We start from the raw sequence: 27,881 nt of genomic DNA, 5'->3' as shown, positions 1-27,881 counted from the left end.
ACGGGGGTGTATCGATCACACAATACAAACGGCCGTAGTGAACATTGAAATAATTTAATTGTGACGGCACGTTCGATTAATAACGGCGAAATTGATACTAATGGGGACATTAATGGGATAAACGTCACCGCGTTCAAAATGATGGAATTGGGGAAATTTTCACGGTTAATTCCATTGAGTAATGTGACGCAGATGCAAAATTTCTCCCCGATAAACAGATTTAGTGTGCAGCAAAGTTTACTGTGTAAATATTTGGTGTTCTCAAGGGCGTCGGACGTTTGTGATGCCAGTGGCTTTCTTAGATTGTTTTTTTGCCGAGCAGCGAGCGACTGTTCGATGTGGATTCTTAGCGCACTCGAGCCCGAACAGGTTTCAACATGGGGACCAAAACCGGTAAAAAATCATCACAGGTAATTACGGAAGGCTCATCGCTCCAATCCGATATAGAAGCGTAATAGTATGAGTAATTGAAAAAAACAGAATCCATTTAGTTTGAAATATTGTGCAGCTGTTACTTTTACGAGTATAGTTCTAAACGCTGGGCTCTCCGGTAATATTGGTGAGGTAAAATTTTATTTTAGAAAGCTTTTGAGTTACAGTGCATTATGCTGTCCATTGTGGCATTCCATTTCCAGCCACTTGTTAGTGGGATTATTAGAAACAGTGCATTGTGCGAGGTTGGAAACAAAGAATTTCTGCAAGTAGTAAAAAGCGAGGAGTACGCGGAAGGTTAGCTAAGTATTTTGTGGTTCTACGCTTGAGAGGCAGTAAAATTGTATTGGTAATGTGTTCCGTGGACACAGTATCGGGAATGTAAATGGTTTGGGTATTTACGTTGACTTCGGAATAGAAAAATGTTTACAGTGTATTAGTCATATCATTATTATTTCTGGAAATGATGTTTTATTTACTCGCTGATATGATTAATCGTTGGCCGATAAGAATACAAGGTGAATATTGAGTAGGTATATACAGTTAGGAGTTAGTAGTTTTTTTACTTCGTGAAATATTATTTTCCTAGTTACATCGTGCTTTGTTGGTACCTACAATCTTTCCAACTGCAGATACAACTCCGTATTTTCTACGAATCGTAGCAAAAGGTAATCGGGCACTTAAGTCACTTTGTCTCAAATCCTAGCTCCAATTCTATTTACAGGAATATCCTACGACGAATCCTGCACCGAGTCAACCGACGACTCCAATCCTTTGATCCTTCGAGTAGCGTGTAGTCAGACAAATGTCGGATACATTTTACACGTCAGAGGGCGTGCCCTCCCTCCCTCTTAATCACTACCCAGCGTAATAATTAATAACACCTCAATTAAAATATCAACTAAGCACTTCCGCCCATACGATGAAATGTTGCGGTATGAATACTGCATTTTGGGAGGTGTGAGTGAGGTCGATGAAGACATTAAACTTTTTGATACTTTATAGTCTTTTGCTTCTACTGAATAGTATGTAATTACTGCGGTTAAAACTCTGGTATTGGAGGCTGTATGAGCTAACCTCAAATTCGAAGTAATCAAAAGTTTTATAGTGAAGACAATAATTAGATAAATGTAAATTTAAAACTCTAATTGCTTCGTAGTTACTTTAGCTTACAAAATATCTACATTATTAGATAGTTCACCATCACTGAATTAACTAAAATATTTGTTGTTTCTATATTAAAAAATTTCTTCCTTAGCTCTGAAGGATATTAATGAAAGATAACAAAATTCCAGCACGCAATATTTTCTTGGAAGGAATCTTGGAAAAAAATGTAAAGATGGAATTCCTGAGCAATTATGCAAATAACGGGCAAGTTTCTACCGACTAATCTAAGGTTTAGGATCGGCTACTATAGAAAGCAATTATGCTTACAAAGTTTTGTAAAGTTTTTATGATACCTATTGTTAAAAAAAATGGTTTATTATTTTCGGCAGGCCAAAAAAAAGTAAGACGATAACAGTAAAATTAAAAGGTGAGATTTAAAAAATCGGCGTTCATTTGTCTTGATTAGCAAATGTCACTTCTTATCATACATCTTTTGCTTTTATGGACGGTAATGAACTTGTATTCTTATCAAAATCAAATCAGACTCAAGTGTTACTAAAGTTTATGGTTGATGGCTAAGAATTACCTAATCCTAAATCAAATCAACTTTAAAAATCTCAATTTTCTTGGATTCATTAGTAACTTTATTTATTAAATGGGTTACCAAGTTGCAATGCACCAAGTTTGTATTCAAACTCACAAGAAAGTTCAAGAAAACTTATACTGAAATGTTTTAAAGGAACGTTGAGGCATATGCATACATTACTTATATTCTGTACGTGATACGAATCTTAAAGGTACTGAAGTAAATACACATTATTACTGCTTTCCTTTCGAGATCATTAGCAAACCACGAATGACCCGTAAAACTTGTAATCAGTTTCGGGGATTGAGATCTTTGTTTCATGTCGGAACAAGTTGTATTACTAATTAACGCCTCAGGGAGCTGGAACAGGTTACGCGATTTATCGTAAAACCCAATTTAGAGCCGGGAGGCACGCGATTACAATCTTCTCACGACAGGAAGGCGCGCAAACTCCTCATCTCAAGGGAAATCACGCACGCAACAAACTTTATGGCAACACGTCTCGAGAAGCGATCCGCCTGGGGCGACCGACGACGGCCGTACCACACACAGCCTTATTCAAAAGAAATAACAATACGCAGGCAGTGTTTCTACGCGGCATCACCACACAAACTCATTCATGACCAAAACTTCACTTTCACGTCACGTGTCACCGCGAGAATCACTACCCGGTTTGGGCTAAGCACTGACCGTGGTGGAGTACGGCTGCAGGCTCAGACGGATCCCGTCCTGAGCCAGGCGCTCGCGGAGAAGACGCTTCAGCTGCATACGCGGAATCTTCACCAACTCCGCCTTTCCTTCTTCATACTCGTCGGCATACTTCGCCGGTTCCACTGAAACAGTCGCCTGCTCCTTGCGGGCTTCCTCCTCGCATCGGCAAGGGTCTCTAGCCGCGGCTGCTTCCTCCAAAGTAAAGTAAACCGCCGCTGCACCTTCTTCCCTCAAAGTTCTGACGGAGTGCAGCAGCCTCTGCCGGTGTGCCGGGTTGAGGACGCCGATCGCGTCCAAGTCCGGCTCGCCGACTTGCTTGCATATCTCCAAGTCGTCGTAGCCATTGTCGATGAAACTCTCCGCGTACTGTCCCAAGTGGAGAGATCGCAGCCACTCGACGACGATGTTACCGGTCGCGGACGAGGCCATGTCGTCAGGCGTCGCGCATCACAGGCGTGCTCGCGGCGCGGCGGACGGCGAGTGACTGGCGGCATTGCTCCCCTTCTCCCCACTTTCCCCTCCTAACCGCGGTCGCCGCCCCTAGTCCACCGAGCTTTTGCTTTTTGACATTTTGTACTATAATCGCTTCAATTCATAGGTGCGCATAACACCGATTAACGCCACCACGTGATGCCCATTAATAGATTGATAGTTGTTTGTTTTTTACACAAAGATGTTTACGTTCGAACGCAGTTCATTAATGAATTTGGGCCGTGTTTTTGAGTGTCCGTTCTATTGAAAAATGAACTGTGTTTGTAAAGGAAATAAATAAAGTTTATAAAAGCAATACGAGGTAACAGCGGGTGGTAATCGAGTGATGTATAACGTGGATTCATTCAGAGTGCCTTGAGTAATAAATATTGAAGTAGGTAGTGCGAAGTAAAGAAATGTCTGTTTATGGTTTAACATACTTTAGTACCGTTTCAGTGCAATTTGTAAAATTAAACGAATACCGCAGCGGAGATTTTATTCATTATGGAGCTATGAAGACTCAATAAGTTTATCGGATTTTATCGACGAAGATAGCTTTTATTGAAATGAATTAATCAACGACCAATCAGAGCTCCATAAAATGACTTCTCGTTTTGTAGTCCAAATAATTAATTTTCCTCGCAGAAGTCATTATTGGAATAAATAGCATTTTAAATCAATCAAACTTGGATAATATACAAAAACTCATTATAATTTTGATGAGCTTATAAGTGGACGCTTTGTGTCTGAGGATGGGACCTGAAATGAAAAATATAAAAGTAATATTAGCAATTTAAGCACCTAATCATGTTTTTGTGAGAAATAGGAGACGTTCGTTTTGTTCGAGACTTGTAAAATAATGGGGACCGAACTTGGATCCCAGGTTTGATTCCTGTTCGGATTATTTGGAAAAACCCCTAGATTTGATTCACAGAGGGTACTTATTTGGCAAAAATATATGCCCATTTTTACCGTCAATCCCTAATTTTTAAGTGACCCCTATGGTACCTAACACAAAACAGGAATTGGGTTTTTATAGGGGTCACTTAAAAATTAGGGATTGATGATGAAAACGGACATTAGACTAGGTGATATGAATCGCAAAATATAGGTGACGTACCTACATATTTTTTGTCTTTGAAATCATGGTTAATAGCTTGACTTTTAGAACAATGTTTAACTTTTATTTTATTTTTTTCTATATTAACCTTTAGTAACACTTTGACTATTACACGAAGTACCTACCTACATTATTATTCTACGCAAGTAATACTTGGGTTAATATGAATCAAAACACTGACCCTTAGAAAATCACAATCTTGAAACCATCGACGTCAATCCACTCACAGTATTGGAATAAAGGTTCGACCTAATAAAAAGTCTACTTACACCAATTTAAAAATGGAAGCCTATAGAATAGCAATATTCGAGAGCCAGATAGGCTAGATCACTAGATTATCCGACCTAGTTTTCCGCTCGCTCGACAACGCAATGTAATTACTGGAAGTGCGAGGCAAGTCGGTTGGAAATTATCAAAGTGATATTATGATAATATTTTTTTAATAAGACTATGTAAATACCAGACAGGAGTAAGAAATAAGGATTTTATTTAATAAAAATTGTCTTAAACTCATCGACTTTGGGTTCGTTGGATTTGTCTTTTCGAGCGCTTTGCTAGATGATGTCCAGGGTCCTGATTATATTTGGCCTTTTAGTTACGGCTAGCACGAAAAACTTTCGAGTTCGAATCGTTTGCGTATTCGAATCGCCATCAAAAGATTTAGTACGAAAACTACAACAGCGCCCTTATGAACGTGTCGTAAAGTGAACTTAGTATGAGAAATGGTTGCACGAAACTTATTTTGAGAGTCAAAATTGTTACGTTATCGTTTAATTCGAAGATTGAGTATCGATTTTTGTCGAATACGCAAACGATTCGAAGACAAAAGTTGTTCGTGCTAGCAGTGTAGTAATTAAGAGTGTGTTTTTAGTTTTTTAAACTATTAATTTCTTAAATTATTATAATTATTGATGGCAGTCATTCATTATAATATACCTATTCGAAATAGGCTCCATCACTAGATTATCCGATCTAGTTTTCCGCTCGCTCGACAACGCAGCCACAAAAGTACCGAGTGTATAATAAATTATCAAAGTTATGTGATGATATATTTTTGATTTCATTGAACAGGACGTATGCGCTAGGGATTTTCTAGCGCGAAATGATGCGGTCATAAAAATATGGACTCACAGAGCATGGAATCGCCGCGCCACTACGGCTCTTCCATGCTCTGTGTATGGACTAATTCATCATCATCATCATCATCATCATTTCAGCCATAGGACGTCCACTGCTGAATCTGATATTTTAACAAATCATCAAAGATCAATTCAATCAAAGAGCTTTAAGATCAGTTCAGCTATTCTTGAGTTTATAAATGGTAAACTAACCCAACTTTTTATATGAAAAAGAAAAACTTATTATTTATTTTAATAAAATTTACTCATGAAGTCCAAAAAAGACATAGCAAATTACATTTATTACGTATTATCATTTCAGCCAACGGCAGCCCGTTAAAAGCGCTTTAAAAAGTTTATAAAAGCACAATCTCGAGCTTTTTCATTCAAAAGTTGCCAGTTGTCTTTTAGATGTCAATTTCTACATAGATCCAGTATAGGGAGTTGATCCCACGTGCCTACGGTCCAAAAAAACTGCATAAAATAATAAAATATATGACGCTTCCAGTAAGCTTTACACTTCGCTCTGATATCATATAACAAAAGTGTACTAGCCCATGAAATTATGTTAGAATCTGCTCTTCGATATTGCATTGTGGGTGCATTTTGTAAAATAAGCGTTTTACATAATCGCTATTGGTAGGAATTCAATTTACGCGGTTATTGCTTATTCCATTTAACTAGTTTATTGGCTTCATTGTTTTTCATTCATTAGTGTTTTGTTTCATGTAAATTATTGATTCACTTTTTTCAGTAGTAAAAAGTAAGGAAAACACAGCAGCGGTCGTTGTGGAAGTTTTTAAGGAGGCATTTGCCCAGCATGGGGCGACCTTTGTTGAAACGAACGAACATTTATACAGAAGAGCCTCCTATCAATCTATCGACTATAATGTGAGTCAAGTCTAGCTTTTAAATATGTTGTTTAATAAACAACTTGAAAAAATCGAACTACCTAAGGCGGGAATCGAACTCACGACCTTTCGCTTGCCGGGCGCCTGCTCTTCCAACTGAGTTACTAACGCCCGTATTCACAAACATTACTATGAGGTCTCACAGTGCGCGTGGACGCACAGGGTCACACACGAACCAATCACAGAGCACTATTCAACGCTGTGCGTTCAATTTTCTGCTTCACTTAAGCAAGCATCGTTTGTAAATACGGGCGTTAGACACTGGATGATCCCGTCGAAATTTTCACTAAAAAAATACGCTGTACGGCCGCGTTTTTTATCATCAAGTTGATTATTTAAAATTTTGTTTGAGATGCGACTCTAATCGCTAAGAAATTTGAATAACGATTCAAGTCTAGCTATCGTAAACTAGAAAGTTTTCTTTACTAAACCGTGCTACTTTACTAATATGGACATCTGACTCACACAAATGTTTGTATTTGGCAGGGATCGATCCCGCGACCTCTGACGAAGTTAGTCATACAAATCCCGAACCCGAGAATTACATAAATAACGCCCGTATTCACAAACATTACTATGAGGTCTCACAGTGAGCGTGGACGCACAGGATGACACACGAACCAAGCACAAAGCTTTATTCAACGCTGTGCGTTCGATTTACTGCTTCACTTAAGCAACAATCGTTTGTGAATACGGGCGTAAGATAAAAATGTAAGTACTCATACTTCTTACATACGTAGAAATGGTATCCGCTATTTCCAAAGCGTCTATTGATAGATGACTTTCCTTCGTTAAATATTATTTTTTCATTCAAACTCGTAATTTAAGTTTTAAAAATGTTATTCTAAAATTAAACCAAGTTTTATTAATATTTTTCTTTCATCAATATGCTCGTTCAGATCAAATGAACCCAGTAAAAATAAAGTTGCGAATAGTATTTTGATTGTATTCGCTTGAGGGATCAAAACTAAACTCAACTATCAAAGTTCGTTTAACCAATTTAATTCGTACCTTACCACAATAAACTGGTGTACAGTCAACAGTACAGTAGTAACAGACTATTTTGTTGTAAAATAGCCCTTATATAAACTACATAAGAGGCAGTGTTGAGCTTGATGTGATGTAGTAGTATAGTATCGTAACAACAAAAGTGGCCAAAAAGTTGATAACAAAACCTTATTGCTCTTATTGGCCACTAACGGGGGTTACTAATTATTTTATGCTGACTGTTCGTTCGATTCAGCCAAATGACGTCCACTGCTCGACAAAGACCTCCCCCAAGGATTTCTACAACGACCGGTCCTTCCCAGCGATCGCAGTGATCGCCACGAACAATGTGAACCTACTGACCACGGCTATAACGTGGCACCTAGTGCTTAACTTAGGTCTGACATCTAGTCTGACCTCAAGCTTTCAATCGACCAGTTAAACTTGAGAGTACTTAAGCACTGTACCCAGTAAACTTGCAGAGGGTAGTAGCCAAATGGAGCAAGGTATAGCCAAAGGCGCTATTGACTGAATGCGTGAGTTATCTAGCTTATGTATAGTTTGTGAGCTAGCCGATTAAGCAAAGCCAGTATAGTTCACAAAAGGAAAACTAAATATATTTATTTTAAAATCCGATTCACAAGATGAGCTTAATGCCACAGGGAATTCTCTCATACTCGTATAACTTAATTATTATTACTGACGGGATTGCTACCATGTACCTTCATTTTGAGTTTCCGATATTTCGGCACTGTTGCAAGCGCCATGGTCACGGAGTAACTGAGGAAACTTGCGGGTGAGATGTTACTCGTATAACTTACTGATCTTCCATCATATTTTGATTTAAATGCAAGTTCTAGATACAATACAAAGATGCAAAAAGGTCTCGATTTCAATGCCCAAATTCAATCATTCGATTGCACAAACCGGTTTTGCGGGCGTCGAGACACTCAACAACGCGTAAGAATGGCACTCTTTACAAATATTACACATTAACACGGTATTACTTTACCATTACTACACACACACCTATACAAACAGTTTTATCTTTTTATTAGTATTCTTTTCATTAGTATTCTTAATAAACGTAGTCTTATCATCCTTACCGATTTCCCGCCTTTTGTATTTATCTGTGCACTAATATTACTATTTATGTATGTTTAGAAAATATTATGCAGCTTACTATTTTTTTTTTTTACCAATGGTCCGGGACCCTCACTCGGCATGGGGCACACTGAAAACCAGCGCCGTGGCCTTCGTCACCGTGGGCCACGGCATATGCTGAGTGGGGTCCCGTTGCAGTGGGCATCTTGTTGGTGAATGGGTGGCACTGCTCAGTTTACTCTTGTTTTTATTTTTTCTTCTTCCATTATTATGTGCCACTGTCATGTCTATGTAATTGCCTGTATTTGTGTGATGTCCATTGTAATAATTGTTTCTTTCTTTCTTTCAAATTTTGTCCCTAGTAACACGAATTCCTATATTCGTATTGACCTTCGAAAAAGTATAATCTTTGGAAATCGGAAAAAACTCCACACAATGTAGTCGACTGGTATGAATAACGGGAATTCAAGGGCGCCAGGGTATTCTTGTAGAACCTGTATTTTCGTAGCTTACCTTTTTCTACCTATGTGTGAATTTTTTTTACCGTTATTTACCGGCGTCCTGAGCTCCAGGACCGTCTTAAAAAAATTACAGCAACTGTCTGCTTCTCGAGTTTATTTATTTATAAAAGAGTATATTTATAAATATAGAGTCAAAGTCAAAGTCAAAGTCAAAATTTCTTTATTTGTTTAGACTAATAAATAGTTCTTACAAATCGTCATTTTGCTCTTAAGGAGCCTCTGAAGAGTATTGACACATTATGTCAATTGACATACTTACTTGTTAGGAACTGTAAAAAAGTGACATAATAGATTGTGTAGGGCAAAGCAAACCAATGACGTCATAGGTCGCGAACACAATTATTTACCAATTTATCAAAGCTACAGAAATGGAATTTTAAAGTAAACTGAAAATTATTGAAAAGTTGGCCGAAGTACCTACTAAAGATATCATGAAGTGTGCAAAGAAGGCTTCCTTTGCGACGCCGGGGTGAAGCATTTTTGAAAATTCCACCTAAGTAAGAACGAGGGCTAAAATAATAATTTTATTAACTAGACGTCAGCGTGTTCCAATCTCCCAGCCTGAAAGAAATCAGATAAATGCGTGAGCGCCGTACAAAGGACTGGCTTAATCCACCGAAGGCTTCAGCGGCTTATCGGAGAATCAGGTTATCAGTTCCGCCCTTGTGATGCAACGTTTTACATATTCATGGGGTATAGCAAATGGTTTCTTGTGTGCGTGTTTGCTCAGTTAGTTGAGGAAATCTTCACGTAGGTATAATTCAGGCTAATATTAAACAGGGTGATTTGGTGAGTCAAACAACAAGATTGATTCTACTTCTCATATGCAAGAACGTTTCCCTAAAAAGGGATTTTCAAAGAAGTTGTCATAAGTAAAAAGCCAATTTGGGGACATCGATGTTATTTCAGAATCTGGATATTGATCCTGTAGGAATGCTGTTGCATTTGAGTTATAATCAATCCTCGTTTGATCATCCTCTATATTTGGCATAAACTGAAATAGAAACTGTAATGTCTTAAGGTACCTAAAGAGCGACGCTTAAAACTCGAATTTATTTCAAGCAGGTACTCGTAGGTTCATTGAAGCTTTTGATGAATTCAATTTCACTGTACCTATAGGTTTATTGTCGAGTCGACAAAAATAAGAATTTCAATACTTAGACCAATCAAAGGAAAAAATCGTTGAATTGTAAAGATTTAGGTGATAGCGTTGTTCTGAAATACTTACAAACATCTCAAAAATATTTCAATTTAGTTTTTCACTAGGGCCATAGCTACAATGTCCCTTAACTTTATGATTAATCGAAATTACAAATTATTTTTTGTCATACATTTCAACGAGAACTCACTGGATTTACACACTCCTATACATAACTGAAGGTCACATTAGCATCATCAAAAGGAAATCACAGCCGAAAAAGAAAATATTCAAAAGAAAAGATCGTACGTAACCACATCTGAGCATCTTATCTCCACAATACGAATGTATCAACAGCACATGAAGCTTTACACTATTGTTGCAATATCACACCTATTACAAGTAAATAAGGCACAATGGTGGTAAACTTGATGTGCTATAGTACAATTCCAGTACATCATTTCGGATCTCCTCCAATTTCCATAACCGGATAGCGTGAAAGGATTAATGGAGCAAAAGATTGCGACTCGCCCTCCGAAACGGGTTTTTATTTATGTAACTATTTCCTTTTCGACCATTATGGGGGTTTAAACTTGGTCAAGATGAGCACAACTTTATTTGAAGTACTGAAACTTAATGTTTGGGCTCTTTCCCAAAGACATCCCGTTTTTGCAGGACCTGTTTTGTGGAAGATTTAGATCTTAGATCCGTTCGAATTTTGATTCCTGCATTACTGGATCACGCAAAACTGGATTGCGGTAAAAAGGGCCCTTAGAGATTTGTAATGTGTTGGGAAACAATAAAAACTATGACGTTATCGAGGTAAATGATGATAAAAATTAATAGGCGAAAATTTTTTAGTAAAATATTTTCGTAATAAACAAGTCAACTTAACACTAGAGTGCTCGCGCGGGTGACATATGTCACCCAGGGTGTAAAATTCGTAAATATTTTTTCAAGGTATCGAGCTACAGTGCTGCCTTCTCAGGTATTCCTCGAGCATGTATTGTCGCACATGTTAGTAGTAATGCCATCTTGCTAGACGCATCAACGTGAGTGCAGAAAACATTTAAAGTGTTTGGGTGACGCATGTCCCCCGCGCGAGCACTCGAGGAATTGTTTGATCCCTTATCGTCACGGTTTAAAATCAAGTTTATTTTCATGTAAGCTCAAAGTTATAACTTTTAACCATTTTTTAAACATTTACAATAATTATATTGTTTTATTTAAGCATAAACTGACGCAAGAAAGTAGTTGTTTTAGATTGTAAGTAATGTAGTAATAATACACCTAGGGCTATAAAATTAAAAACCAGGATTCTTCTGGGGTTGCGAGAACACCAACTAGCATAAAACTTGCCAGTACTGTGGCAAAGGACAATGTGTTTTTCGCACAAGAGCAAAAAATCGAAGCACTCGTAAGCAAATGTAACAAGTGTAATAGGCGTTTTTGTCCAGATCATCAAATCATATCGTGCCCGAGTTGTGATCAAAATATCACAGAATAAGATCAATCTATTGATTAAATTTCTAATTACGTGATATTTTTGCCAAAATAATGGGTCCAAGGACTATTTAAACTACTTTGGTCACTTCGACTCTAAAATATTTGGAAAATATTACAGTATTTGTTTTTGATTATAATAAGAGTTCATGAAAGAATTGCTCACTTTTTTAACATTATTTAGTAATAAATATAGTTGATGTTTAATATTATAAATTGTTTTACTTGTATAAAATAAGATTAGCAAAAATAAACCCATATCATATTGGGGGACATATGTCACCCGCGCGAGCACTCTAGGAGTATTTAGGGGCGCGAGCACTCTAGTGTTAATATTTCATATTCTTACTAAAAGATATCATCGTTGACATTATTTTAAAGGTCGAAAGTAAGTTTGTAAGTAAAAAATAAGATATCTTTGCTGATAATGTCATTTTTAATAAATCGATAAAAAATCATCGACTATCAGAATTAGGCATGGAACATTTCATGAATAGCAGGTGAAAAATCATATGAAATGAATTTCATTAAGCACACCTGCTATTTTACTTCACATAGACTGCTATAATTTCACAGTCAACGAAATCACGAATCACATGAATTTCATTCATTCATTCGAGCGAAGTTCGTGAGCGCAGCTCTGCGAAGCGACCGAGCGAGTAAGAAGGAATGATTTGATCATGTGCGTGTTAGAAAAGGACAAGAGATGTGATGACGGACGAATCTGGGCATTTTAAATATGAACTTTAAACTCAAAGGTGTAAGGTTTAGATTTCCTTGTCATGATTCGTGTGATTTCATTAGATAGCAGGCAGATGAAATGAATGATTTTCATTAGTCGCGCGGTTATCAATGTGCTGTGAAACTGTTTGTTTTTTGTTGTGCGACATAAATGAAACAGATATTGTTACATTTCATATTTTAGCTAATTAGCAATCCTTCATCATAATTCATACTTCATTAAAAGTAGCACATTATATGAAAGAGCTACATTAAAACACTGCGAATAAAAATCATTGCCTGTGAAATTTCGCATGTGAAATCATATGAAAAAAAAACATCATTTCATAGAATGAAAATGAATGAAAAATAGCAATCATTTCCATGCCTAATCAGAATTTTACATTAAATTTTATATCCGTACATAAAATAAAACCAGCTCCAAGTATATGCAAACGCCCAAACGAACCCTCCAAAAGTGCGTCACTAAAATATTTTCCTCCGTTGATTTCTTGAAAACGGCTAATATATCCGTCCCGAAATCAGTGGTGCCCTTAGGATGTGGATAAATGCGCGTCGTATCCCGTCCTGACACTTTCGTGGGGCTCCAGAGCGAATAATGACCTCGTACGGGCCTTTCAACTATTTGCGTCCATCTGGGTCAATTGGAGTTCGCTTTATGCATGTTAGCCGCTAACATTCGCTTGAAAGCTTTTTTGCTCAGCCTCCGGGAGTCATTTAGGCGCTAGAGATCACCTGTTCGGAGTATCGAGTACATTTGTATCGATTATTGTTAGGTTGCGTTGGTAATAAATTAAAATAGTGACACTTTTGTAGGACTCTACGGTCAATAAAGACTTCGTACGGGCCTTTCAACTATTTGCGTCCATCTGGGTCAATTGGAGTTCGCTTTATGCATGTTAGCCGCTAACATTCGCTTGAAAGCTTTTTTGCTCAGCCTCCGGGAGTCATTTAGGCGCTAGAGATCACCTGTTCGGAGTATCGAGTACATTTGTATCGATTATTGTTACGAAGCGTTGGTAATAAATGAAAATAGTGACACTTTCGTAGTGCTCTATGGTCAAAATGACCTCGTACGGGCCTTTTAACTATTTGCGTCCATCTGGGTCAATTGGAGTTCGCTTTATGCATGTTAGCCGCTAACATTCGCTTGAAAGCTTTTTTGCTCAGCCTCCGGGAGTCATTTAGGCGATAGAAATCACCTGTTCGGAGTATCGAGTACATTTGTATCGATTATTGTTACGCAGCGTTGGTAATAAATGAAAACAGTGACACATTTGTAGGGCTCTAGGGTCAATAATGACCTCGTACGGGCCTTTCAACTATTTGCGTCCATCTGGGTCAATTGGAGTTCGCTTTATGCATGTTAGCCGCTAACATTCGCTTGAAAGCTTTTTTGCTCAGCCTCCGGGAGTCATTTAGGCGCTAGAGATCACCTGTTCGGAGTATCGAGTACATTTTGTATCGATTATTGTTACGTAGCGTTGGTAATAAATTAAAATAGTGACGCTTTCGTAGGGCTCTAGGGTCAATAATGACCTCGTACGGGCCTTTTAACTATTTGCGTCCATCTGGGTCAATTGGAGTTCGCTTTATGCATGTTAGCCGCTAACATTCGCTTGAAAGCTTTTTTGCTCAGCCTCCGGGAGTCATTTAGGCGCTAGAGATCACCTGTTCGGAGTATCGAGTACATTTGTATCGATTATTGTTACGCAGCGTTGGTAATAAATGAAAACAGTGACACATTTGTAGGGCTCTAGGGTCAATAATGACCTCGTACGGGCCTTTCAACTATTTGCGTCCATCTGGGTCAATTGGAGTTCGCTTTATGCATGTTAGCCGCTAACATTCGCTTGAAAGCTTTTTTGTTCAGCCTCCGGGAGTCATTTACACTAGAGATCACCGGTACCGAGTATCGAGTACATTTGTATCGATTATTGTTAGGTTGCGTTGGTAATAAATGAAAATAGTGACGCTTTCGTAGGGCTCTAGGGTCAATAATGACCTCGTACAGGCCTTTCAACTATTTGCGTCCATCTGGGTCAATTGGAGTTCGCTTTATGCATGTTAGCCGCTAACATTCGCTTGAAAGCTTTTTTGCTCAGCCTCCGGGAGTCATTTAGGCGCTAGAGGTCACCTGTACCGAGTATCGAGTACATTTGTATCGATCATTGTTACGTAACTATACGAATAAATGCGTATTGATACTTTTGTAAGACTTCAGATCGAATTATGACTCGTTTGGAGCTTTCAAGCCTCTAACATTCGCTTGAAAGCTCCTACCAACCCAGGTTTTATTTAATCTTCTACAAATTATGCGAGATTTAGATGAAATAGAACAGCTGCTTGTACACAGTTACAAATTGTATCTGCATTAAACACCTGTACATGTTTACATGTCAAAATGTAAGAATGACTTACGCCCGTATTCACAAACGATGCTTGCTTAAGTGAAGCAGCAAATCTAACGCACAGTTTTGAATAGAGCTCGTGAGTGATTGGTTCGTGTGTCACCCTGTGCGTCCACACGCACTGTGAGACCTCATAGTAATGTTTGTGAATACGGGCGTGACTCTACTTTATACGCCTTATCATTCTACGCTATCGATAACATTCCATTCGGGACATCACTAAACATCTAATCCTTATTGTTCGTAGCAGTTTATGGCGTGTTGTAAAAAGGCTATAATTGTCTTGCTAATCGGCGGAATTACGATCAAAGGTCATCAGCTTTAGTTGTTTGTTTATTTCGTTAATTGTGTTGTTTATTACAATTGCTACACTATTAAAGGATGGTAAGGATTCTTTCTGATCGCACTTTCATTACGTCATATTAGGTTTCACTATCTATTGGTTAACGTCGATCTTTTAGGTGGGTATTTATAACTGTCAAAGATTCCGTAGTTATCTAAGCGAAGTAGGCTTTTCAACTTAATAAGATGACCAATTTTAAATCATACTTGAACCTTAAAAAATTTATGACATGTCTTTTTTTCTTAAGCGTAAGCTTTGTAATAAATGTATCTTTCTTTCTTTCTTTCTTTTTCGTCAAAATATTAGCGTTATTTTTTTAAGGAAGTTTTAAAATATTTAATATTCATCCAATTTCATTCATAAAACTCTAATTTTTTTTTCAGCTAAATCTCAACTCTGTTACGTAAATAAATAAAATAACTTTATCCAATAGAATGAAGAGGGTCTAAAGAAAATATTGCCATTGTGCAGCAAAGAAGTAATATGCTGGTCTCTTTTGCTAGATCCTTTACAAATCCTAGGCTACTCAGTGCTATTGTTGACGTTTCAGGTTTTTAAAGGAAAACTACGCTGAAGCTTAGCTTTACACTACAGTAAATAACTGAGATTTTCAATTTTATTGTTGTCTTTAAGTTAAATAAACGTTGGCAGCATTTTGATATTAACTTTATCTATAAATTGTTTTGTTAATGCAGTTCGATTAATGCGATTTCGCGCGCTAATTGGAATTGTGCTTTTTTAAAACAAAAGCATGCGTATTCTTTAGAACTTAATTTATATTTTGAATTTATTATTTCTGAATCTTTATATTTTTTTTCGACACTGGCCAGAGAAAAAGCATAGCCATAAAAAAACATCTGCTCGCATATCCAACTCCGTTCTCCTTTTAAATTCAAAATTTGTAAATCGAATTCTTTTTCAAATCGCTCAACTTCACTGCTCACCCTTCAACTCCACTCTTATCTCTATTGTTTTAAGAACGAAATCCTTCCCTTTTCTAAAAAGATCGTGATAAAACAACAGAGGACCGGGGAGTAAAAATGTTTTCGCGGTAACGCTCCAAATTAGAGGTAATGAAGATTTGTGCACGGTCGCAAGCGCTCGCGCCTTATAATTACACTCCAAATTGTATAATAACCGTAATTAGTATTGCTGGATTTGTTTCTTATGGAATTGTACTTACTCGTACAAATGTTTTAATTTACGGCACGACATGACATGTGTTTTATGTCTCTCATCTCTACATACACATAAATAGTGTGCCCTACGTGTATTTACGTCTTAGCAAACGCAGTGCAGAACGTCCCTAGGCTCGACGGACCGACGACTTCAAGAATATAGCTCGAGGTAGGTAAAAACAGCATCCCGTGCTAAAAAATAAGTAAAAAAAATTTTCAATTGATCATTTCGTAAGTAATTTAACCCAAAATTAAAAATTGTCAAATTGTATAGACAAAATATGTTTAATAATTATTTTTACTAATTACCAAATTTTACAAAAACACCAAGATCATAATTTTGCTTTAGGTAAGTATTTCAAATTACATTTACTAAACGTCTGAACACAAATTGGGCAAAGTTGATTTTAATGAAGCTAAAATAATAAGCGAATGTCAAACTAAAAAACCTTTTACATTCCCATCGTATTTTACGAATAAATGCTGCCAATCTAATCTCCCTAAACGTCGATAGGTTTCAGTGCGAAACATTTTTTATGCAGCGGAGTAAATGACAGCGCTCGCGTCATAGGCACGGCCCGGATACTCCTGATGACCGGCGTCCGACCCCTAGGGTAGCTCTAGGGCAGAGGGTGGTGTTATCGATAAAATGACCGGTATAATACACTATAAAGTCGAAATAGAAGCTTTTACAAAGAGAACATAATTATCCAGTTACCGTTTCAAGGATAAAGTAAAGTAATACGCTCTTAGAAATGGTCTGAGAGACTGCTAAAGTTGGATATTTTATGGATGTATTGTCAGAGCATTTTAAGTGTTTTTACGTGTGATGATAATAGACTACTTTTGTAAACTAGCTAGACAACTATTTTCATAAAGCATTTTAAAAAATAATGTAGAGTCGATATTTTTTTGTGAAAAACAAAACCATTATCACGAAATATTTTTCAATATCTAATTATTTTACTGTAGTTAATAACATTTCAAATAAATTCTTTGTTTTCCAAATTGTTTGAAAATTTAGAACACTACATCTCATACGACACCAAATCTAACCCAACCATCGACATTCCACATCGCACGCTTACAGCACTAGTCTACAGCAATGCGGACAATTCAGGACGTGGACAAATGTGCCCGGCGACTCGCCGTGACACGTTCATTGAGCTTTCATTTGGGCAATTTTCGACTAAATCCCGCCCAATCGGATGCTGCTGTCGTATTCGCTACAATATACACTCGGCTTCAGTTAAAATCGGAGGAGCGCTTTGAGAACGGACAGTTTGAAGCGTAATTGTTTGACTGAGTTACGGAGTTGTTTTTAAAAGTGCTGTATAAAAGAAAAGCGCTTTTCTTTTTAATAATATTGCGTATTAGTCCAGTCAATAAAGCATTATAGATGGAAATCCGTGGAACACAATTTTTGACTTCGGGACTTTATTTAGACTAGTTAGGAGGTGAACATAGCAAAAGTCCCCGCCCTTAGCCCTTGAGCCGACGGGGAGAGGGGGGTTTTTAAAGGTACCACTTTTCGGTTTTTCGCTTAATCCTCGGAAACTATGCGTCCTAGTGACATGACTACTATGAACCAAAAAAGCTTATTCAATTTGCTACAGGTGAGATAGTCAAGTTTTTCTATATCTTGTATAGTTTTCGCGGCATCTGCTCTAGAAGGTCTGTAATATTGGAAATTTTATTTTTGTCTTACATGTTTCCGTTAGGAGAAAATCGACTAAATCAACATTGAGCTAATATTCTAGATATGCGGGAGCATGTTAAGCCTAGTTCCAGGGAGGGGACTGCACCGTGCGTATATTTAGACGAACCAATTGGATCCACTTTTGACTCCTCATCACTCAAAAAGTACTGTGCATTAACACTTCAAATTTGGCTCATGTGTTGAGACTTGCAAGATAAACATCAGCTTCAAATTTCATAAATATACCTCAAACGGTTCTTTAGGTATTGACGTCTAAAAATCTACATGGCTGACCTATAAGACCAAATTCTAACCACTTCCAGATGACCTTGAAGGTTCAAATTTGGCATCCAGATAGGCAGTTCTGTAAATACAAAGGAACAAATAAAAAACCAGTAAATTTTAACATTTCACAGGTGATAGATAGATTTTAGTGTCCTAAATGTCGATTTTTGAACGTCAATACCTAAATAACCGTTTGAGGTATATTCATGAAATTTGAAGCCGATCTTTATCTTGCAAGTCTCAACACATGAGCCTAATTTGAAGTGTTAATGCACAGTGCTTTTTGAGAGATGAGGAGTCAAAAGTGGCTCCAATTAGTTCGTCTAAATATACGCACGATGCAGTCCCCTCCCTGGAACTAGGCTTAACATGCTCCCGCATGTCTATAATGTTTGCTCAATGTTGATTTAGTCGATTTTCTCCTGATGGGAACATGTAAGACAAAATTAAAATTTCCAATATTACAGACCTTTTAGAGCAGATGCCGCGAAAACTATACAAGATATAGAAAAGCTTGATTGTCTCACCTGTAGCAAATTGAATAAGCTTTTTTTGGTTCATAGTAGCCATGTCACTAGGACGCATAGTTTCCGAGGATTAAGCGAAAAACCGAAAAGTGGTACCTTTAAACCCCCCTCTCCCCGCCGGCTCAAGGGCTAAGGGCGGGGACTTTTGCTATGTTCACCTCCTAACTAGTCTAAATAAAGTCCCGAGGTCAGAAATTGTGTTCCAGGGATTTCTTTCTACACCGTCGTTAAAGCATTCATTGACTGGACTATATAGTATTACGATTAAGAAGCAAGTCATTTGTTATTTTGTAATAAGAAACAATTTGGTTTTGAAAGGTAAAATGATGTAAGTAAATAAATTAAATCTATAATGCTTACATGATTAAATTCCACTAGGCATAATAATATTCAAGATGTCTGAAGTTTGCAAAATCGGCTCTAATTCAATAATACATGGTAGCAAGACAGCCAATGACAGGTCGGAAAAACATTCATCATTTTTGCGGCAGTCTTGAAACATTCTGGACCGTGCACGAGAAATATGTGGCAATATGTCAAAAGAAAAAAATTTATATCCACACGTCAGGTTTGTATAAAATCAAAAATAAGGAAAGTAAGAACAAAACATGAAATTGTTTTCAGCTGGTTTTAACCTAGTCATTGGGAAAAGATCAATCCCTAACAGCTGGAAACCTCTCCTGCATAAAATAAAAAAATTTTCACCATGATGACGCAGAACTTCTCAATCATTTGTTATAAAGTTTGCATTTAACTCTATAACTCTCCCAGAAATTCCTACTGATAAACGACGGTTCTATCTATGATCAACCCTAGCAACATGACATTCAATTAATGTACGAGTATCGTGTCATGTTTTTCATGAATTGAACATTGATACTGCAATCCGGGAACAAATCCCAATCTAGCGCAGCGTTCAAAACACCTTAGACTCCACTTCCATATTTTCGCTCCACAAATTGCACATCATTTTTCTGCAGAGGCGGAACTTTATCAAACATTGGAGGACCGAACATGATTATACGAGGACGTGTTCAGAATGAGCGGGGGCACATCAAAGTGAGCCGAACAAACGCTTTGATTTTGACAAAAAGTGTTCTTGTTACTAAAAAGTATCGTTATAAGTTGCAAGCGTGTCGCGCGAATTATACTTCGCTGTCTTTTTCGCGGAGAGTGAGCTTGTTACGGAGTTCGAGCGATTGTTTTTTGTTTTAATTCCGATCGGGTGATCTGTGTGACGTCAGAGATGTTTTTTATTGAAGAAAACTTAATAATAAGGTCGCATACGTAGTTACAGGACACGTAAATTTTCTGTACGACGATTTCACACTTGAATGGATTTATATTGTAAATGGCAAGATTCGAGACATAAGTTAAATACATAACGAGCCCTTTTCACTGATGCATTGTTTTATTGTTTGTATAACATACCTACCTAATGAGGGTTTTCGCGATTGAAAAATCCGCCAGATGGCAATACGTAGACGCGAGGTCCAAATGCTGCATGATTAGTTATTTTTGACATGACATTGACAGATATGTCAAAATCCACCAATCATGCAGCATTTGGACTCGCCGTCTACGTATTGCCATCTGGCGGATTTTTCAATCGCGAAAACCCTCATTAGGTAGGTATGTTATACAAACAATAAAACAATGCATCAGTGAAAAGGGCTCGTTATGTATTTAACTTATGTCTCGAATCTTGCCATTTACAATATAAATCCATTCAAGTGTGAAATCGTCGTACAGAAAATTTACGTGTCCTGTAACTACGTATGCGACCTTATTATTAAGTTTTCTTCAATAAAAAACATCTCTGACGTCACACAGATCNGGTAGGAGTAGAACTCAAACGTTAAACCGCAAACCCTCAGACAAAAAACACAACTGGCATAAAGAGACAACCCGGGATGGTTGTTCGCATTATGGTAATGTGTAACGATGATCTTCTGTTGAACCGCTTGAATGACGTTCAGCACCCAATATCTTCTGCTCCAATTTATTTATTTTCTTCAGCAAATGTTCCTTATCCTCATTTGACGTTTTTCGTTCGGCATTTTGACGACACAAAAACACTATTTTTAACACTGGGTACGTATTTAAGTAGAAGAAGTGCGAACTGGCAGAGCACTGAATCGTGACTGACGACGGATACCAATGTCAAATGGGATGTAAACTGAGATACCCACAAAAAAAAAAAAAAAAAAAAAAATATCCTCAACTAACAGTGCGTAAACTGGCATCACCGTACGTGATACTACATAGTTCTTATTTCTAATCTCGAGGACAAAGCACGAGCATAAATACATGTATTTCTACAACTTTTGACAGATATACAGGTGGTTTAGGCGTTTTTTCTCATACTCAGCTCAGTTTTGTCAAAAAATACATACCTAAGTGACGTTATAGCACCGTAAGTTGAATACTCGTACAATTTTTGGTAATTTGCACCTTGCCAGTGAAGTTTTCATGAAAATGTTTTCCTTATTAAATTAAGATTGTACCTATACTATCCCACCCTAATGTTACTCAATTAAGCACAAATTTATGTAGGTCTAGTTCTCTAACGTACCTTCTAAATAATTAACAGGTACCCTACAATTTTGGAATTCCCCGCATTTTAACCTGTGAATTATGTAACGCTCTAGAGTCATGGAAAACTGTATTTACAAGGGAAATTCTATTAAAACATGCGACACTGAATTTATTTAGCTATTGACGACTAAAGGGTTCCGCACTTATAAACGTCACGCTTAGGGTACAGTTGGAAGCAAAAATATTTGTAACAATTGATGGAAAAATTTAGGCTCATATTAAATAATCACTCCAAAACTTAAGTAAAACAAAGTTAAGTATGGATTAAAATTTTGGGATTTATGCAATTTTAAACTCATTTAAGTTTAAAATATTTAAGTTTCATAACCTAATTCGGGTCTTACGACATTTATATCTAAAGGATGACAAGGAGGCACTTTTTTAAAAATCTTAATTGCACACGATATAACACAAAAGGAACTTAATGACATATGGCACTCTCTTCTAGTCAAACTTTCGGGCTAAGTACTTAAAATATTTTAGAGCATTTTCAAAAATGTATTGGCAAAAGGTAAAACTAGTGTTTATTTTATTTGTTCTAACTGTACGTATGCAGTACTATTACTATACTAAAAGCACGTTTGCGTGCCACCAAATTTTTATTTTCGCAGCCTCTCGCTCCACTTACCTTATTTGTTACACATCCCTTGCACAAACTGTTACAATCGCCACCTTACGCCCCTGTGATAAGGTTCAGAACTCACGCACACTCAGGGTTGCCCCTAGCCGGTTTTTATTGCAAACTGTCACGTAACGATCCCAGGTGTGGAATGCTTTTACATGGAAAACAGAGGATTGCTTGACGCTTGCTTTAATACTAAAAAAGAAACATTAACTGGCCAGCTTAACCCCTACCTTACTCCTTTCGATTTTGAATCTTGTACCTTTGCAATAAAGGTTGGAAAATCAAAATTGACTGCATAAAGAGGATGGTTCCCACGTATTTTAGTAACGCAGCCTGTGAAACGACAATAGAACATGCGATTACGGCGTTCTTGAGTTAATTACTTAATTAAATTGCTTTACTCATGACTTACACGATATAAATTAAGTAATTTGATTTACCATTGATAGCGACACTGGCTGGCGTTGTGGTGTTGTTCAAAGATTCCATGGAATTCCATAGAATCACTGGCTTGACAATAGAGCTTTGTATTTTTGTTGACTTCTTTTGATTTTATTTATTTATTTATTTATTTACACTTTTGCACATACAACTGTACAGTGGCGGACTTAATGCCAGGTGGCATTATCTGCCATTTAAGGATTGAATTCAACAAAAATGTTAGGAGTGTTGAGAACGAGTATATTCAGAGTACCTGTGTGCAGACTTCATACAGAAATCGATAAACATTATTTAGTTCTAATTTCAATGTTTCCAATGTATTGTAATAAAAAGTTTTAAATAAGAGACTGCATAAAGAACAGATTTTAACTCTTCCCTAGAATCAAACTGCATGAAAGCAAACTCCTAGCGCGACTCCTAGAGTCAGTGGCTGATTCAAACTAGAGACGCAAACGGTATAGTCAAGTACGTATTTTTTAAGTTCAATTTAATTTCACTCTCGATGTAGGAAGACTATGTTATGCAGACTAATGGGAGAATTTATAATTCTATATTACAGCATTCAAAATCTATTTATAAAAAGTCTAAGCTTTTTTTCTGTCTGTTTTTATGGATTTATTTTTGACAGCGACTCACACACTTTTTACGATACTGATAATAGTGTGGAACCCAACCTAAAACTGCCAGTAAAATGAAACCAACAAAGAAAGACACTGAAAAATGCAGTCGACTGTACTAGAATAATTATGAAAGCGTCTAACTTTTCATTAAAATCCTAAGGTTCACCAGACACGTTACTATTTGTTAGTATTAATTAAAATCCAGTGTTGTACTCGTATCTCCAATTAGTTGAATTAAAAAGAACGCGCTACAAGTTTTAATAGTAAAGTTTTAGTATCGTAATAACAATGAAAACATTGGATTTAGAACAAAGTATGTTGTAGTATTTTTTACTATTGAAATAATGTGAAGTACAATTCGTACTTTGGTTTAGTTTTCTATATTATTAAGCAACGTTTCTTTCGATTCTTTGGATCACTTCGATCCTATCATCATTGCCCGATAGACTGCTATGGTGAACTTACTCCTCATGGTTAAATTACTGTTGAAAAAGCATATAGGCATGCATGCAGCTGTATAATTTCGTTATACAAATCAATGTATTTCCTAATTATTGTGCGAATGGTTGTCTTCTTGTGGCACTTGTGGACGAAATCGATCCTCACTTAAGGTAAATAAAACTCATTTATTTATGCAAGCATCGTTTAAAAAGCACTTATTTACGTCCCATTATTAACCCTAGCACTGCTTCAGGACAATAACTGGGCCTGTGCTGAGAAGAAACAGCGCAAAAAGTCAGTATTAGATTTTTTCAAGTTGTATTTCTTATTCAATTTTAACCAAAAACAAAATTACCCAAGTCCTCAAGACGCTAGTTCACACCTTTCTCAATACGTATCATGTTCAATGTAATTAATAGGCTTCCGCCAGATGGAGGTGTTCATCCGTGGTACGTAACATTTTAAAATGCCAGCCGTTACCAGTCAACTGCGAAAAGTCACTGGGACTCTGCTGAGTCATTGGGCAGGACAAGCTAATAACGTTGAAGGATGGAGCATGTCAAGCTGGTCTTGTGGTTATAATAGGTGTTATTTTGCAGCGAAAATCTTAAATATATGTATAAAAATCTCATGACACATGATGTTCGGCATAAACTCTGAAACTACTGAATCGATTTTGATCAAGCTTCGTAACTCTGTTATTTGATCCAACTTGAAAGATAGGATAGTTTTATCTTAATTATTGACTTCAACCTGTTATTACAAAAGAAATGTTTAGTAAATAAATTAGGTATTTCCATTTTCCGCATTTGACACTTCATATCATACAATAAGTAGTTTACCGAAGTTCGCCAATCCAGCTACTGTTTGTCAAATATTTATAGTAACAGGATACGTTCAGAAATATTATAATTGCCTGAAGCAATAATACCAAAAAGTTTTATTGGGATATGCAAAAGTACTTACTCTAAGTCATCATCATCATTTCAGCCACAGGACTTCCATTGCTGAACATAGGTCTATCCCAATGACTTCCACATCGCACGGTTAGTAGCGCCTTCCTGCTACCTTTATCAGGTCGTCGGTCCACCTTGTGGGTGGATGTCTCATGCTGCATTTTCCGGTAAGTGGCCTCCACACCTGTCATAATGACTCTAAGTCAACTTACTGGGAAAAGAGAGAAACATTTATCGCAACAACAGATCGGTAGTATGGTATAACGGTATCAGAATCAACACTTCTTCTCCGATTTTCCAAACATACGAGTAAAAACCCTTATCGTTAGAGGCCCGCTAAAAATATGTGAAGACATAAGATAATGACTAAGTACCGACCATCTTTAATGTGGGACCTTCGATCGCGTTTATTCACGTCACGACCCGCCCATAAGGTGCAGTGGAAACAATCTCCCTGAAACAGGTGTGTTCAAAACTGGGCTAACGGGATTTGGGATAAATTCCCTCCCTTTGTTACCCCGTAAGCCGGGGAGAACAGCCAGCCCGTTCGGAAAACTATCGGCGAGTTTTCAGAAAGCAATGGCGCGGCGTCGTGATAAGTAATGTCAGAGAGAAAACTGGTTGTAAAATTCAAGTGTTACTAAATTCTACTTTTTTTTAATTTTGAGGAAAGTCATTTGTAATTCGTAAAAATATTTTAATTTGCTAAATAAGTAGTCCTAAAAGAAACAATGCAAGCAGTTATTGCAAAAAAAAACAAAGTAATTTACAGCCCCTACCGATTTCAGTTTAAAACTACGAGAAGCTTTTTCAGTCACAGCTTTTATCAATTATTGTACCAAAATTGGATTAAGTAAACTTGAGAATGTAGGTAACTAAAATTAAGCAATTTTTACTACACTTTATTAAAAAGTTACACTGATAGTACCTATAACTACTTAATTACAAGTGCTATCAAAATCGTCTTCAATGCGAGCTTTTTCCACAGCCAAATTAGAATACCTGGCCGTTCTGGTTGAGCTATAACTGTTATCTACGACTCGAAAAATTCCACGTACAAATAGCCATTTGAAAGAAGGAACGCGTCAATTCTTCGCCGGTATCGGACGGGGTACTCATTGGGATTCTCTATGCAATTTGCGTTAGCGTGTGCGAGAAAAATGGTCTTTAGCGATAGTCTAATCGGGGCTTTACTGCATTTGTCATGGGGGAAATACTCGTATGATTCAGTATCAATTTTTACTCATCTATGCTATTTTTACTAATATTATGAAGCTGAAGAGTTCGTTTGAAGCTGACGCGCTAATCTCAGGAATTACTGGTCCAATTTGAAAAAATATTTTTGTGTTGGATAACCCATTTGTCGAGGAAGGCTTTTGGCTATATGTATAACAACACCCTATAGCCAATAGGAGCGGAGCAGTAAAAAAACTTTTTACTTTACTCATCTAATATTATGAAGCTGAAGAGTTCGTTTGAAGCTGACGCGCTAATCTCAGGAACTACTGGTCCGATTTGAAAAAATAATTTTGTGTTATAGGAGCGGAACAGTAAAAAAAAGCTTAACTTAAGCAAGCATCGTTTGTGAATACGCGTTAGTCTCAAACGAGATTCGACCCCGCAACCAGACCTAGCATTATTACCAAACCACTAAGCCAAAAGTCTGTCTATAAAAACTCAAAAGACTTACATAAACTCGAGTCACGCTAAGTAACAGACTACAACAAATATAATCCGTCTGGATCTGTCATGCTAACATGTTCTCTTTCATATTTCACTATTTTCTCGTACGAATTTCATCATATTGTAGCGAAGAACTCCCGAACCCGATATTAGTTCTGGAATGTTCTGAGTTTCGGGGTTTTATTAAAATAATGTTGGTAAAATAAAGTCTGAAACGAAGCAACGTCATTTCGTTTTTGTTTCAGGCGAATATAATTTTTCGTGGTTTTAGTATGCAAGTAGAGATTTTAATAACGTCAATTGTAGATATTAACAAAAACTTTGTATGGTACTAAATCAAAACAAAACATTGCATGTTGATGACAATATTTTTTTCTTTGGCAATGACTGAAAAATAGCATCAGATAAATGTCCTCCACAACCACAGTTACGGATTATATTCGAAAGAATATCAATTTATCACTTTTCAGCAAAATGGCGGCTACTCTATTTCGTTAATTCACTTCACGAATTTTAAATTTAAAGACAATACAATATACGATTGGCTCCGTATAGACCCTGTCTTTAATATTATAGGTACCTCACAAAAAATAATCCAGCTGTATTAAATCACATGGTCGAACTGGCCACTTGACAGCTGAATTACGTGAAATTATGCGATCGGAAAACTTGGTACATCAATCAGTACGGCTAGCACGAAAAACTTTCGAGTTCAAATCGTTTGCGTACTCGAATCGCCATCAAAAGATTTAGTAAGAAAACTACAACAGCGCCCTTGTGAACGTGTCGTAAAGTGAACTTAGTATGAGATGTGGTTGCACGAAACTTATTTTGAGAATCAAAATTGTCACGTTATCGTTTAATTCGAAGATTGAGATTTATCGAATACGCAAACGATTCGAAGACGAAAGTTGTTCATGCTAGAGGTACTGTAACTGTGGTAGTAAACAATGAACAATAGGCTAGTTTCCAAAAAAAAATTATACCTAGTCCGTCAATCACATTATCAAAAAATATTGGATACGTATTTTTTTCTTTGTCAATCAAACAAGTAATTACGAAGTTTATGTCACAAAGTGCTACACTTTTAAGCACGCCTTGACATCACGTTTCAACTTTGGTAGGCTTTATGTTTTCCAATTTTCATTAGTTTGAAAAAGTGGAAAATACGCATCGATAAGTTAACCTACGGACTAATTCAAACTTGCTTTTTTACCCAGGAAACATCCCTATTCTCATACAAAATAATCTTCTCCTTCCAGAATCTCTACAACCGTGTCCTACCCGACCCGATTCTTTGAAGAATGACCACTCGGGACACAGGTGGCTCTTCGCTTGGTACGTGGGACGTCTTATTTTGAAGTCGTCGATTCAGGTAAATATCGCTCGCACACTGTCGCACGAGTTTGAGAATATTCGCACGTAAGCAGTAGAGACGAAAAATGATGTCGTGAATGGGATGGAATTGGGGTAGGTTTGGATTCGGTATCTTAGCATATTATTTGAAATTCTGAATGTTATTATTTCTTTACCTTCTTTGGTAACATTCTTGTAAGTAGAATTATATTATGCTTATGTTAGGAGTTGGTTAACTAAGGGTGAGTTGCATCACCTAACTTTAAAG

At 37.0% G+C, this 27,881-nt stretch overlaps 2 protein-coding genes across 8 annotated transcripts in view; one reads left to right on the top strand and one right to left on the bottom strand.

Moving 5' to 3' along the window:
- The window catches only part of LOC114355099 (uncharacterized), a 150,603-nt gene extending 147,280 nt beyond the window's left edge, over positions 1 to 3,323 (bottom strand). For 6 of the 7 annotated variants that reach the window (XM_028307760.1, XM_028307762.1, XM_028307765.1 and 3 more), the window contains exon 1: positions 2,816 to 3,311. In XM_028307760.1, the coding sequence (XP_028163561.1) occupies positions 2,816 to 3,265 (450 nt within the window). In that variant the 5' untranslated portion in view covers positions 3,266 to 3,311. Of the gene's footprint in view, positions 1 to 2,815 lie in introns of all 7 variants that reach the window. The other variant, XM_028307764.1, reaches the window with a different exon arrangement.
- LOC114355101 (uncharacterized) lies at positions 12 to 27,575 on the top strand. Its single transcript, XM_028307768.1, has 2 exons — positions 12 to 410; positions 27,520 to 27,575. Exons 1-2 carry the CDS (start codon positions 139 to 141, stop codon positions 27,563 to 27,565), a joined length of 318 nt encoding a protein of 105 aa, XP_028163569.1. The 5' UTR covers positions 12 to 138; the 3' UTR covers positions 27,566 to 27,575.
- Positions 27,576 to 27,881: the final 306 nt, after the last annotated feature.

The sequence above is a fragment of the Ostrinia furnacalis genome, unplaced genomic scaffold (assembly GCF_004193835.3).
Source record: "Ostrinia furnacalis isolate ACB-3 unplaced genomic scaffold, ASM419383v2 OfSCF2341, whole genome shotgun sequence".
NCBI classification, from domain to species: Eukaryota; Metazoa; Arthropoda; class Insecta; order Lepidoptera; family Crambidae; genus Ostrinia; species Ostrinia furnacalis.
This window is presented reverse-complemented; position numbering and strand designations above follow the sequence as displayed.

Coding starts and splice junctions, on each gene's coding strand:
- LOC114355101 (XM_028307768.1), top strand. CDS start 139: ATGATGGAATTGGGGAAATTTTCACGGTTAATTCCATTGAGTAATGTG. Junction 411..27,519: donor CCGGTAAAAAATCATCACAG/GTAATTACGGAA, acceptor TTCTCCTTCCAG/AATCTCTACAACCGTGTCCT.